At 39.9% G+C, this 15,518-nt stretch overlaps 1 protein-coding gene across 3 annotated transcripts in view; it reads right to left on the bottom strand.

Moving 5' to 3' along the window:
• Nucleotides 1–15,518, bottom strand: part of ern2 (endoplasmic reticulum to nucleus signaling 2) — a 71,942-nt gene that overhangs the window by 8,459 nt on the left and 47,965 nt on the right. For 2 of the 3 annotated variants that reach the window (XM_055651301.1, XM_055651303.1), the window contains 9 exons: nt 14,489–14,567; nt 13,857–14,016; nt 12,823–12,941; nt 12,126–12,311; nt 10,475–10,739; nt 4,956–5,046; nt 3,142–3,331; nt 1,166–1,265; nt 714–913 (listed from right to left, as the gene is read on the bottom strand). In XM_055651301.1, the coding sequence (XP_055507276.1) occupies nt 714–913; nt 1,166–1,265; nt 3,142–3,331; nt 4,956–5,046; nt 10,475–10,739; nt 12,126–12,311; nt 12,823–12,941; nt 13,857–14,016; nt 14,489–14,567 (1,390 nt within the window). The remainder of the gene's footprint in view (nt 1–713; nt 914–1,165; nt 1,266–3,141; nt 3,332–4,955; nt 5,047–10,474; nt 10,740–12,125; nt 12,312–12,822; nt 12,942–13,856; nt 14,017–14,488; nt 14,568–15,518) is intronic. The other variant, XM_055651302.1, reaches the window with a different exon arrangement.

The following is a 15,518-nucleotide window of genomic DNA, read 5'->3' as shown; positions in this document are numbered from 1 at the left end:
AACGCCGTAAGGCTGCAACTCTACCACTGCGCCACCGTGCGTTGTATTTATTTGTCTTGAATCCTGATGTCACTTGGGTTTAGTTGTCCTGGATCTTGTTATTAGTTGTGTTGACTTGTCTTGAATTCTGAACTAATCAGTCTTGCCTAATTGTTGTGCACTCAGTTATCAGCCCCGAGCTAAACCCTGATGTCACTGGAACATCAGAAGCTGGAACAGCAGCGAACCATACAGCCCCTGGACTCGACACTGCTCTGTCAATCAATATCATGCTGACCTCACTCTTAGCCACTTTCTCTGCTCAATTCCTGTAAAATTAGTTTCCTCTTGTCAAAAAATCTAGCATTCTTAGCATCAGTTGGCCTCAATAACTGAGCAACGACAGTCCTTTAGGATAGAGAAAACCTCTATAAATAATTTATTTGCAGATTGTTTGCAACCTCCTCACAACGTAATATTCCTCCCATCTTTATATTATTAGTATACTCAGTTATATTATAGTCCCATGATCTGTCACTGGCAGATCATGGTTTAAGCTCTCAGTCTGCAATTTAAATTATTACCCCAGTCTTCTGCTGGTTTAATTTCTCAGTTAGAAGTTTTACTGTCTTTAATTGTCTTTTCACTAATACAGCTTAGCCCCCTGATTTTCTTTATATCATGTAATGTCGATCTTATGAGAATAATATGTCCAACTTTATGTCCAAACTCACAGCCTTATCCTTGGGATCCTCTTGTAATACCTCTGGTGCAATCCAGCCCTCTGTACCAGGTATGCCCGAGCGCAGGCTGAAACTGTGATGCCCAGCAGACAGTTTCTTACAGAGGCCAAAGTCCGAGATCACTGCCCTCACATTCCCATGAGAGTTTGGCAGGGAGATGAGGATGTTGCGTGGTTTCAAATCACGATGGACTGGAACCCAGAATCACAGAAATAAAAGATAGATTAGATTTGTCAGCAATAACAACTTTACATTGTAACTTGCTTCAGGAGTATTAAGCGGCAAACAGCGATTAAATACTCTGATGACAACAAAAAATCGAGTAGGAGAGTAGACCAAGTGAGTTGCAAACAGATATATCAATCTAGACTTGATGTACCAAACTTCCTTTTTTTTTGCTGTTGTAATTTTAGATTTTTTGGTGAGCAGATGAAAGGACTTACCAATATTAAGAGAATGTAGATGAGCTAGACCAGACATAGTCTGAAAGAGTGCCGTGACTGGATCCAGATTAACATGGTCAAACTTGGAATCTTCCACATACTGAAAGATGAAGTGAAATAAAATATGAGCAAAATATTACACTTGCTGGATATCTGAAATAGTACAGTAAAATCTGGAACTATTCAGTAGTTAGAACTGATTAAAAGTCGGTGATCTGAAATGATAATTTTGCTTTTCCTCGGCATACATGTTGAGTTTTCCCATTTCAGTTTTGTCAATGATGTTTCACATTTAACATAATGAGAAAAATCACAACCCCTCAAGAATAATTTTAATGTCAAGGTCCAATAGTGGTGTGGAATAGAATACCAGAAACACTCAGTTCAAATAATAACATGATTAAATACAGGACAAATATAGGAAGCATGTTCTGCAGAATACTTGATCAAACGTTCCCGGGGTTATGTGCAGAACAAAGCTCCCTCTATTTTGTTGCACCCCCCCCCCAGGCCAGAAGCTGGATAAGATAGATAAAGGAGTAATAATTCCCTACTCTGCCCCATTGTACAAACTGCACATAATGCACGGACATGACATTCACATCCACTAACCTCACCTTTTGGTATAGTGCAACAAATGGAAATGTTACAGAATGGTTTTTGTGCAAGTTGGATTTCAACCCAAATTAACCTGTTCCTAATGTCCATTTGTCTCAATTATTTCTTCCAATACTTGAAAATTAAAGTACTTCCATGCTAGCACATGTTGTACGTGACCATGGCACATTAGTGGGACTATATATAGGGGGCTGATGCAGGCTCTGGCAGAATTTATTTGCCCCAATAAAAGTTACTTTCAGGGGGAAAATACATTTTTAATATGTGACTGTAATGAGATTAGTAAACCTGCAAATTATTACCAATTCTTTTTATTTAAGAATGATCAATGTAATGTCCATGTCCAAGCACAATTACTATACAGGGACTTGTTTTTAATAACCTTACTTATTCAGGTTCTCACTTTATGGTTTAATCTAAAATCTACTGAACCCATTATACCATTGGTTGTAATGGTATTGATTATAACGCTATTACTTAGCTGTGAAAGAAGAAACTCATGATTCCCTTTAATGCCTAATTTCCTTATTTTAAATGTATTTATACATTTGAATGCTTCATGAAAGTGCACAATTTGCCCATATTAATACTATATTGTATTGTTCATTGTTCATAGCAAAACAATTTGAGTATAAGAGCAGGGAGGTTCTACTGCAGTTGTACAGGGTCTTGGTGAGACCACACCTGGAGTATTGCGTACAGTTTTGGTCTCCTAATCTGAGGAAAGACATTCTTGCCATAGAGGGAGTACAGAGAAGGTTCACCAGACTGATTCCTGGGATGGCAGGACTTTCATATGAAGAAAGACTGGATAGACTCGGCTTGTACACGCTGGAATTCAGAAGATTGAGGGGGGATCTTATAGAAACTTACAAAATTCTTAAGGGGTTGGACAGGCTAGATGCAGGAAGATTATTCCCGATGTTGGGGAAGTCCAGAACTAGGGGTCACAGTTTAAGGATAAGAGGGAAGTCTTTTAGGACTGAGATGAGAAAATCATTTTTTACACAGAGAGTGGTGAATCTGTGGAATTCTCTGCCACAGAAGGTAGTTGAGGCCAGTTCATTGGTTATATTTAAGAGGGAGTTAGATGTGCCCTAGTGGCTAAAGGGATCAGGGGGTATGGAGAGAAGGCAGGGTTGGGATACTGAGTTGGATGATCAGCCATGATCATATCGAATGGCGGTGCAGGTTCGAAGGGCCGAATGGCCTACTCCTGCACCTATTTTCTATGTATTCATGAATGAATTCTAAACATTGACCAGGTTATACAAAGGTCTTCAATGCAAACAGGTTTCAACTAAATAACTTTGGAGAGCAAGATGACAAACCACATCATTAGAAAACCACTGATTCACCTCTTGTAGTGTAGCAGCACACAGTTCGATTGCAATATAATAAAACTGCTTGTCCCTTTCAGTACAGAAATAGCGAATGACATTGGGATGCTCATCGGATTCCCGAAGGAGCTGAACTTCACGGTCAGCAAAATTGAAACACTCAGGGAGAATTCTTTTCACAGCAACATTACGGTCATCAAAGGTGCCCCTGGAAAATGAACAGGATATCAGTTACTTTACTGGGTACAAAATGCAAACTGGACAGTTAAAAAAAAAAGTAATAAGAATAAGTACATAAAAAATAAAGCTCTATAGAAACAAGGTCAGTGTGAGGCAAAAAAAAAAGATCCCACTTACTGATAGTGTCTACACCTGCAAGATTGATATGAGGGAATAGTTAATCAACAAGCTGGAGATTGGGTAAATTACGGATAATGAGTCAGGTATTGGAAGGAGATTGATGGACTGATTGAATGGTGCCAGAACAACAACCTTGCTCTCAACATCAGTAAAACCAAGGAGTTGATTGCTGACTTTAAAAGAGGAAGGCCGAGGATTCACAAACATGTCTTCATGCTTGGTGGTGGAGAGTCAACAATTTCAAGTTCCGGGATGTGCATATCTCTGAAGATCTGTTCTGGACCCAACACATTGATGCAATCATAAAGAAAGCCTATCAGTGCCTCTACTTCCTTAGAAGATTGAAGAGATTCGACATGTCGACAAATACTCTCTTGAGCTTCTACAGGTGTGTGACAGAGAAAGCATATTGACTGATTGCTTCGTCAACTTGAATGCTCAAGAACGTAGTAGATTACAAAACGTGGTGAACACTCCACAGTGCATCAGGGTTAGTGACTTCCCCACCATCAAAGGGATCTATAGGAGACGCTGCTACAAAAAGTCAGCCAGCATCATCATGGACCCACACCATCCTGGCCATGCTCTCATTTCACTCCTGCCATCGGGAAGAACTTATAGGAGTCTGAAAACTGTGTGTTGAGGTTCAGGAACAGCTTCTTCCCAACACCCATCAGGCTATTGAACACTACAAACCCCAACTGAACACCAAACTACGAACTGCCTTGGTTGCACTAAGGACTTCAGGTTTTGTTTTGCATTATATTGGGTTTTTTAATTTATTGAACTTTAAATATATATATTTTTTAGTATTGAGTACTGCATCTACAAACTTGTTTTGCTGTTGCAAGTAAGAATTTCATTGTTGCAGTTTGGTACATAGGACAATAAAACCCTTGACTCTTGAGATTCCAGCATCTACAGTCTCTTATGTCTCCATGAAAATAGTTATTTGTGTTAATAGCTTTGAGAATCATTCACCATTAAAAATGCCACTAAGATTGGGATTAAATTGTAACTTCAAAAGATAACATGTTTTTGCTAGGTATTAATAGAGTTTGAAGCAAGGGTAGTGAATTAATATAGAGTATTGACCTTTATTGAATTGATTGGTGGACAGGCCCAAGCAATGGAAGGCCTCCGAGCTTCCTATGTTCCCTCCCCCTACGCGCCACCAATGTCATTTTATGGAACTATCTGCGAGGAGGTGCAGCAGACTTGGGAATGAATCTTCCTCATTTCAAGTGGAGAAAAAATTAAACTCTACCCAGTATCTGAACCCCTGTATCAAAGCAAGAAGTTGACATTCAGCGCAAAGTAAAGCATTTAAAGCGCCAATACATACCAGGAGTTCTAACTTTGAAACTAGCAGGAAGAGTTACATTTTCAAAAACAGATATGATGCTCACTGATCCATTCTTCCACAGATTCTTAATAAGATTACATATCACTTAGGACTTTCCTTGTCTTACCGAAAAACAAATGTTCCCTCGGCTCCATGACCCAGTACTTCTTTTGGGTTGAAGGAAATCTTTCCTATTGTAACTAAGTTGGTTGCGGCACCTGGATCAGAGAGAAGATAGAACTCCATTGACTTATTGAACAGTAGCAGGGCCATTTGTTTGGCAGACCTCAAGATTCAAAAACATTCCCCCTATTCTTAACTCATTATTTGAATCTAGGCTCCTCATTTAATTAATGTCTGGGAATGGAGCACAGTAACAATATAACTTCTTTTAAAAGGATAATGCTAATCAACTTGATAAAAAAGCAATTATCTTATGTAATATTTATATTTGAGTAATTAGAAATTGGTTAAAGTGATACAGATTGAGACATGATGGAAAAACAAACTAGCTGGGAATTATGTGGAAATTAGGGGCACTTTAAAAAAAAAAATCTAGGTTATCAATTTTAAAACTCACTATCTTCATTGGTATTAGGACTTTTTTGTGAGAGACCTACATCTTGATCAGACTATCATCAGAGGGGAAATTAAGGAGAAGCATATTTCAATGCTCCTCTGCCACATCAATATGTGTCCACATCATGAATGCCCAAACCTAGTAGTAATTGTTACACATTGTTCCTAATAATAATAATATTAATAATATGCATTACTACTGCTACTGCTGCCAAGTTTCTCACACGTTGATACTGAAAATTATCCCTTGTACTGTTTGTCAATAGGGAGGTAGCAAGATGAACAAAATAACAGACGACAAAATTAAATCGGAATGAGAATTAATTTGGAACCTTTCATTAACCTTGAATTTATGATACAAATACTGACAATTAGCAGGAGAAAGCAAAATTGAAATGGAGAGATTGAAATGAAATTGGACATTGTGGTGGGATACAAAAGAAATGTGAAAAATGAAAACTGGTTGGAAAAGTGAATAAAAAATATACAGGATCCTGGATTTTCTAAGTAGTATCATAAAGTATAAGAGCAAGGAAGGGATAATGATTTTTTGTGAAACACTGAGTTGGCCATGAATGGAATATTTAGTCTAGACCTACAGTGTGGAAACAGGCCCTTTGGGCATCTCAAGTCCATGCCGATCAATGATCACCTGTACATTAATTCTATCCAACACACTAGGGACAATTTACAGATGCCAATTAACCCACAGACCTGCACACCTTTGGAATGTGGGAGGAAACCGGAATACCCAGAGAAAACCTACGAGGTTATATGGCGAACATACGAACTCTGTGCAGACAGCACCTGTAATCATGATCGAACCCAGGTCTCTGGCGTTGTAAGGCAGCAACTCTGTCGCTATGCCACAGTGCCACCCTAATATTGTGTTCGCATTAGCAGAGGTCAAGACCGAGGGGACCTAGATTGCATGTGACAAGCAAAGATACCAGAATTGACATGAGGAATTATTTTTAAAGCTGCAGTGGCTAGGGTCTAGAATGCATTGCCAAATGCAGTAGTGTAAGCATATTCAAAAGGGATAAATAGTTAATGGAATGTATTGCAGGACTATGAGGAGAGCCAAGGGGAGTAGGACAAGTTTGTCTGCACCTATGCAGAGCTGGTATGTGCTGAAATAAATCTGTAAAGTGTGACAACATTATTTTGCTATGTACAGTGGCTTGCAAAAGTATTCATACCCCTTGAACTTTTCCACATTTTGTCACGTTACAACCACAAACGTAAATGTATTTTATTGGGATTTTATGTGATAGACCAACACAAAGTGGTGTATAATTGTGGTGGAAGGAAAATGATACAATTTGTTTTACAAATAAAAAACTGAAAAGTGTGGCGTGCAAAAGTATTCAGCCCCCCTGAGTCAATACTTTGTAGAACCACCTTTTGCTGCAATTACAACTGCAAGTCTATTGTGGTATGTCTCTACCAGCTTTGCACATCTAGAGACAGAAATGTTTGCCCATTCTTCTTTGCAAAATAGCTCAAGCTCAGTCAGATTGGATGGAGAGCGTCTGTGAACAGTAATTTTCAAGTCTTGCCAGAGATTCTCAATTGGATTTAGGTCTGGACTTTGACTGGGCCATTCTAACACATGAATATGCTTTGATCTAAACCATTCCATTGTAGCTCTGGCTGTATGTTTAGGGTCGTTGTCCTGCTGGAAGGTGAACCTCCACCCCAGTCTCAAGTCTTTTGCAGACTCTAACAGGTTTTCTTCCAAGATTGCCCTGTATTTGGCGCCATCCATCTTCCCATCAACTCTGACCAGCTTCCCTGTCCCTGCTGAAGAAAAGCATCCCCACAGCATGATGCTGCCACCACCATGCTTCACAGTGGGGATGGTGTGTTCAGGGTGATGTGCAGTGCTAGTTTTCCGCCACACGTAGCGTTTTGCGTTTAGGCCAAAAACTTCAATTTTGGTCTCATCTGACCAGAGCACCTTCCTCCACATGTTTGCTGTGTCCCCCACATGGTTTGTGGCAAACTGCAAACGGAACTTCTTATGGCTTTTTTTCAACAATGGCTTTCTTCTTGCCACTCTTCCATAAAGGCCCAATTTGTGGAGTACACGACTAATAGTTGTCCTGTGGACAGATTCTCCCACCTGAGCTGTGGATCTCTGCAGCTCCTCCAGAGTTACCATGGGCCTCTTGGCTGCTTCTCTGATCAATGCTCTCCTTGCCCGGCCTGTCAGTTTAGGTGGACGGCCATGTCTTGGTAGGTTTGCAGTTGTGCTATACTCTTTCCATTTTCGGATGATGGATTGAACAGTGCTCCGTGAGATGTTCAAAGCTTGGGATATTTTTTTATAACCTAACCCTGCTTTAAACTTCTCCACAACTTTATCCCTGACCTGTCTGGTGTGTTCCTTGGGCTTCATGATGCTGTTTGTTCACTAATGTTCTCTAACAAACCTCTGAGGCCTTCACAGAACAGCTGTATTTATACTGAGATTAGATTACACACAAGTGGACTCTATTTACTAATTAGGTGACTTCTGAAGGCAATTGGTTGCACTGGATTTTATTTAGGGGTACAGAGTAAAGGGGGCTGAATACTTTTGCACGCCACACTTTTCAGTTTTTTATTTGTAAAACAATTTGAAAACCATGTATCATTTTCCTTCCATTCACAATTATGCGCCACTTTGTGTTGCTCTATCACATAAAATCCCAATAAAATACATTTACATTTGTGGTTGTAACGTGACAAAATGTGGAAAATTTCAGGGGGTATGAATACTTTTGCAAGCCACTGTCTATATGGGAAGAAATTCACATTTAGTTGTTAGTAATATAAGACCATTTTCAGATAATAAAAGAACATAAGAAAATAGCAGGAGTAGCCCATTTGGCCCTTCAAGCTCGTCTCACAATTCAATATGTTCAAGAAGGAACTGCAGATGCTGGAAAATCGAAGGTACACAAAAATGCTGGAGATACTCAGCGGGTGCAGCAGCATCTATGGAGCGAAGGAAAACGTTACCTATTTCCTTCGCTCCATAGATGCTGCTGCACCCGCTGAGTTTCTCCAGCATTTTTGTGTACCCTCACAATTCAATATGGCTGATCTGAAATGGACTTTGTCTTATCTTCTGTGCCAGTCCCCATAGTCCTTCATTCCCTGATCTTTCAAAATTTGCCCTCAATGATCCAGCTTTCATAACCCTCCAGAGTAGAGAATTCCACATATTCACCATCCTCTGCTGGAAATTCTTATGCACCTCCATTTTAAAGGACTGCCTTAAACCTTGTAACTATGTTCCCTCTATCTACCATTAGTTGAAAAATGTTGACATATATCCAGTCATGTCTCCTCGTGATCTCTTATGTTTCAATACGATCACCACTCATTCGTCTAAACTCCACATTAAAATCTGATTTCTTTAGCTGCTCATGATAAGCCAACCCTCCCATCCTAAGAATTAGCCCAGTGAATTTATTTTGAACTGCCTCCAATGCAAATGTATCTTTTATGATGTAGGAGGTTCAAAACTTTGCACAGATATTTGGTACATTCACGTGGTCTATTCCCATTTTCCATGACTACGTTTCGAGGAGATACTGATATTGCATGCTTGGTGAGATGGTACATTACACTTTGTAGTTTACATAGAAACATAGAAACATAGAAATTAGGTGCAGGAGTAGGCCATTCGGCCCTTCGAGCCTGCACCGCCATTTAATATGATCATGGCTGATCATCCAACTCAGTATCCCGTACCTGCCTTCTCTCCATACCCTCTGATCCCCTTGGCCACAACTAACTCCCTCTTAAATATAGCCAATGAACTGGCCTCAACTACCCTCTGTGGCAGAGAGTTCCAGAGATTCACCACTCTCTGCGTGAAAAAAGTTCTTCTCATCTCGGTTTTAAAGGATTTCCCCTTTATCCTTAAGCTGTGACCCCTTGTCCTGGACTTCCCTAACATCGGGAACAATCTTCCTGCATCTAGCCTGTCCAACCCCTTAAGAATTTTGTAAGTTTCTATAAGATCCCCTCTCAATCTTCTAAATTCTAGAGAGTATAAACCAAGTCTATCCAGTCTTTCTTCATAAGACAGTCCTGACATCCCAGGAATCAGTCTGGTGAACCGTCTCTGCACTCCCTCTATGGCAATAATGTCCTTCCTCAGATTTGGAGACCAAAACTGTATGCAATACTCCAGGTGTGGTCTCACCAAGACCCTGTACAACTGCAGTAGAACCTCTCTGCTCCTATACTCAAATCCTTTTGCAATGAAAGCTAACATACCATTCGCTTTCTTTATTCAAAATGACAGAGTAAGTTGAAAAATGTGTTTAAGAAATGAACAGCAAATGGATTACCTACATTATGCCCAATTTTAAGAAGAGTTACAATAAATGGCCCAACTGACAATGCCAGTTTCCCCCCGTTTGACATTTCACTTCATTCTACTCTTTACTGCTCCCATTCATTCTTTGTGTCATGTTCAGACCCTCCTCGATATTAGTTAATGATAATGTTCCAACTTAATTCTCACTCTGATTTAACTTGTTCCTCTTTACTACCTTGTTCATCTTGTTACTTCCCCACAGAAAATTATTTCCTATGGTGTCTGTCAATGTCAATCAAAAAGAAACTTGGCAATTCCAGTTGTACTGTTTGCTTTTATTTTTCTTAAAATCACACTGTCTGACAGACAGCCCACTTACTACTAGGTATGGGTATTCACATTGCGCATTAATCTCAACATGATAGAGTTACATTTGTAATAGGTCGTCATTAATTCATCAAATTGACACAAAGCGTTGGAGTAACTAAGTGGGTCAGGCAGCATCTCTGGAGAAAAAGAATGGGTGATGTTTCGGGTCAGAACCCTTCAGTTACTCCAACACTTTGTGTCTATCTTCACTATAAACCAGCATCTGCAGTTCCTTCCTACTCACAACGTCATTAATTCCTCCTTTGTTTTGCCCAAGGATAGACAACGCTTGTTTGACTGAGTAGAATGTAGGATACTTGTTTTCTGGAAAAGAGAACAAATTTGCAAACAAAAACATAGATAAGCTCAATACTAACCAGCCACTATTTCATCATAACAGAGAGTACCATTGTACATACTGTTATCAGGAGGTTGCTCTGATGATTGGTTACTGCTGTCACAAACTGGGGAGTTGGGTCCTTGGGCTTCTTTTTGGGAAGTTTGAGATATTTCCGTGCATTCTGAAGAAGTCAAATTGTTCTGGTCACCAGAGGGTGAGGGCTGCTGCTGAAGCAGCTGGAAATTCTCCTCCAGTTGTTGTTCCAGCTGTTGCTGTTGTAATTTCTGCTGCCAGTGCATTTTCTGTCACAGAAAAGATGGAGAAAAAGAGCAGATAGGGTATCTTTCCCAACAATGTAGCACAATTAGGCAGATTGATTTCTGAACCAATATCCCCCTTAAATGGATTTCAAACAACGATATTATCACTGATACTGTATGTAATGAACATTAGGTTACTGGAGTGGAACTGTGGGTAAGGGGTGAAGGGGATATTCGTTAGGTTGATGGCTGAGAGCACGTATCACTGGATCAATAGCTTAATAACAGGGAGGTTGTGGTCCATTTAACATTGTATTAATTGATGATGAGTGGAGGTTTATGAAACAATGTTGTAATTGAAAGAGCTGGGGATAGCATTATGGGCCTGTCCCATTTAAGCGGCTTTTTAGGCGACTGCAGGAGACTTTGCAGTCGCCACATGTTTGCGGGTGGTTGCCGGGGAGCCGCCTTCATGGTCGTGAGGAGTTCCCACATTTTGGGAACTAGTCGCGGCCTCATTATGGTCGCCGAGAATTTTTCAACATGAAGCGGCGACTAAAATGAAGTCGCCATGGAGATTAACGACAATTCTCGAGCTGTAGGTGGGTCTCAAGGCGGTCCTAGTGGATTGCCAGGAGGTCGAAGGTTCTCGGAGGTTCCCGTAGGTTGGAGCCGGTAAATTTAATTGGCTCATTGGGGGGGGAAAAAAGAAGTAATCAGTAGTTTTCAGAACCAAGGAACCGACTGGTAATGTTAAATGTCCGCTGAACTTCACAGCCGTGTATCTCTGGCTTCTTAAAAGTTGTCTCTACTCCTTCTCCCCTCTCTTTTAAAGGACTTACCGTACACTGTGCTTTAGCTGTCTTAATTACAGCGCCAACCTTCCTGTTCATCACGGTGTGTGTCTGTATGACCTTGCCTTTGCAATGCGTGTGTGTGTTCCGCTCTGACAGTCACCGTTCCAGTTCCGGGTTTTTCATGCGACTACCGGCTACTTGACAGTCACCGGCAGTCTGCTGAAAAATCGCCTAAGTGGGACAGGCTCATTCGATCAGTGCAGGAGAGTGTGAGATTGTGACACTAGATTTAATAGAGGGATTTGAATGGTGGAGCAATTAGTGTAACTGTTGGCTAACACTGGTGAGCTGGAATGACTGTAACATCAGGTTAAGTGAGGGAAGCTGGGTGGGAGAAGGGTCCAGCAGAGAATGTAGAAGGGGAGCTGAAGGAATAGAATAACACAATATTAAGTGAGCTGAGAGCCACCATATAATTATATTAATGGTAGGAAGCTGGTGCATATGATCATTATTCAACTCGTTATCAAAAATGAAACCTTGTATTATTATCAGAAGACTAATGAAGATTGGAGGCTGTTTTAACCACATTACTGAGGCGTGATATTACTGTACTGGAAACATCACTTACATTTGGATACATGACTAGAAACACCACCCAACATCCTATTAGTATAGCAAGTATGGTTGCAGTCACAATATCTTGGTTTCCCAATTCAGGCACAGTCTCTGTTGCAGCCTCTTGCTTCACTTCACTGTCCATCCGATAACTGTCATCAAATGATTTTGATTGTATCTGGTCACTTGGCATCATAAACTTAAGAACAGTTCAAAATTGTTAGTTTACAACGTAAACATACAATACTGCTATATAACTAAACATCTCTCAATAAATATGATTTATAGCTTTCCCTGTCCATGAGGCATAATATTTGATCATTTTTTATCTATTGGAGGTCAGGGGTAAATTGCTTTTCATGTGTCTCTCAAAGTTTTGTTTGTTAACACGAAAGATAACTATCGCTTTAGGTATAAAGTTTCATATCAATCGACAGGAGGAATGGAATTGACTTAAAAATGTGCTTCATATTTCCCATTCTTACCAAGAAGGTTATTGACCTTGTATAGGTTTATAACATTATGAAACAAAACAGAGTCAGTATAAGGTAGATAATCAATATAGGATAGCTCAGGTGCCTGCAGTTTTTCTTCTGATTTTCATCGACCAATGTGCCTCAAATTTTTATATACAGACTGCACACAGACAAAAGTGGGTGTGGGGGGGGTGCAAATCACCAAAAACAAAAAATGAGCTATTTGCAACATACATCATCAATAGTTCTCGTGTTTGTCTTTGTAGTGATGATCGCCTCATTATTCTTCTTCACAGGATCCGGAAATGTCCTCAGGATTGTAGTGTGTGCAACTGGTGGCATTTCATGATGACCTTGAAATAAAATAGACCAAATGAGTTGTTGTTTCTTTCCATGAGAAATACTTGATTTTATTCCAAATTAATGTATGTACAAGTAACATTAAAAATGATAGCTGCATAAAACAGCCTCAAGCCACCACCCCGCCAATACTATCTTCCATTTGGCAGAATTCATATGGAACAGTGCCTTGCGTCTGGTGCACCAATCAATTAAATCATGATCAGTCTATATCCAACTGCAGTTATTGCATGTCAACAGCAATTCATTGTGCCTGTTCCGCAACGTGCTCATGATTATATAAAAGTCAATCTACTTTAAGCATGCATGCAATTAATATTTCACATGCAAAAGGAGGCCATAATCCAATTCTAACATATAGGGACGTATCAAATTATCTAAAATATAAATGCACACTAGAAGCAACCAGTTTTAAAAAAATGTTTTAAAAAATTGCCTTATTACTTTGACTCTGTTAAAATATATTAAGATACTAAAAATGAGTCACAGTAATTTTAAATAAATCAAATTTATTTCTATTTTAATGATAACCTAACATAAAATATTTCAAAGACAAGAGAAAAACCATTTTCATAAAATATATCAATATGGATCAATGGTAGCTACTTAATTTTTAAGGCAGAATAATTATTTGAAATTTCATATTGAAAGTTCTAGATGCTAGATTAACACCTCTCTAACTTGCTTGCTTTCAGGTCTATTAATTCAAATTTGTTCATTGCCTTCCTTGTATTTCCAAAGGTGATGATAACTCATTAGGAGTGGAAATTAGTGTTGCACAAGGATCTGTATATTATTATTACAATGATCAGTGGATCTGCATATGACTTTTACTTTTTTTGACTAATACACACTCGATGTTCAAGATTGTGTGCGTTATTACCGTAACAGGGAGGTTATTTACGCACCTATGAACAACCATTGGCTCTTGAAGTTACTGGATGCAAGGATACTCCCCTGGGGATATTTGACTCGAGTGCTCGGTGTTCTTTCGCAAGCACTTTGCTCCCGCACAGTGACATCCTCAGTTGTGGGACCATCGATGTGTACAATGGGGATTCCACGAGGCTGTGGAAAAAGCAGGAAGTTCTATATCCTTTTTAGATGAAGACAAATTCCCATACAGCATTCTTTAAAGACGAGAAAATAAATAAAAGACAAGGGAAGTACTTTGTCGCAAAGTGTAGAAAGAAACTGTAGATGCTGGTATATACCGAACGTAGACACAAAGTGCTGGAGTAACTTACTGGGTCAGGCAGCATCTTTAGAGAAAAAGGATGGGTTGACTTTCTTTTTCTGCCTCCCATCCTTTTTCTCCACAGATACTGCCTGACCTGCAGAGTTACTCCAGCACTGTGTGTCTACTTTGTCCCAATGCTTTCCCTAAACCTTGTGAAAATCAACAGACTGCTAAGATCTTCTGTTCTTCTATTAGGATTTAGAAATTTTTTAGAAACTGTCCATTTCCCGACAATACTGCCTACACAGATCAGGCACTTTCACCATGATAGTGCACTAACCCCTATGGAGGTGTACTTACCACGATGGCAACTCCTTCATGAACGAGAGATGTTGAGGCATAGAAAGCAGATGCATGCTTCCCGACATAAAGTGTGGGACTGCAACAAGAAAATGCACAATATAGTTAGCCATTGGGGAAATATATAACATGATTATTTTCTTGACAAAAGACAAAAATCATGATGTCAGTTAATGGCACTGACTAATTTGGCTGTTGTAAAATAAGTAAACTGCAACATCAGCTATAGAATTTCTTTGGAATGGTTGAATGATAGCTGAGGTGGAGACATGTGTCACCTCCCATGCTTCAGTTCATAAGTGCACATTAATAAGTAAAACCTGCACTATTGTTTTGTTAAGCCTCACAGGGGTCATTGCATGATGCATGGTAAGTGCACTGAATAACTTTCCAAACTCAGCGATTTGTTAACAAGTCAGATCGATACGAATGATATAGTTCTTCCCAAATATATCCAGACTTTCCAGATTTCTGGAATTACAGAACTTTTAGTGTAGGTCTGGAATTCCTCTTCCCCCCTAAACTCATTCTCTCCCCTCTACAACTTTCAGGTCATAGAGTCATAGAGTGATAGTGTGGAAACAGGCCCTTTGGCCCAACTCGCCCACACCAGCCAACAATGTCCCAGCTACACTAGTCCCACTAGTCCATATCCCTCCAAACCTGTCCTATCCATGTACAGGTCTCATTGTTTCTTAAACTATGGAATAGTCCCAGCCTCAACTACCTCCCCTCTGGCAGCTTGTTCCATACACCTAACACCCTTTGTATGAAAATGTTACCCCTTGGATTCCTATTAAATCTTTTCCCCTTCCCCTTGAACCTATGTCCCCTGGTCCTCGATTCCCCTACTCTGGCCAAAAGACTCTGTGCATCTACCCGATCTATTCATAGATACATAGAAAATAGGTGCAGGAGTAGGCCATTCGGCCCTTCGAGCCAGCACCGCCATTCAATATGATCATGGCTGATCATCCACAATCAGCACCCCGTTCCTGCCTTCTCCCCATATCCCATGATTCTGCTAGCC

This window comes from Leucoraja erinacea, chromosome 20 (assembly GCF_028641065.1).
Source record: "Leucoraja erinacea ecotype New England chromosome 20, Leri_hhj_1, whole genome shotgun sequence".
NCBI lineage: Eukaryota > Metazoa > Chordata > Chondrichthyes > Rajiformes > Rajidae > Leucoraja > Leucoraja erinaceus.
Note: the sequence above shows the minus strand (reverse complement) of the source record. Positions and strands in the feature narration are given on the sequence as shown.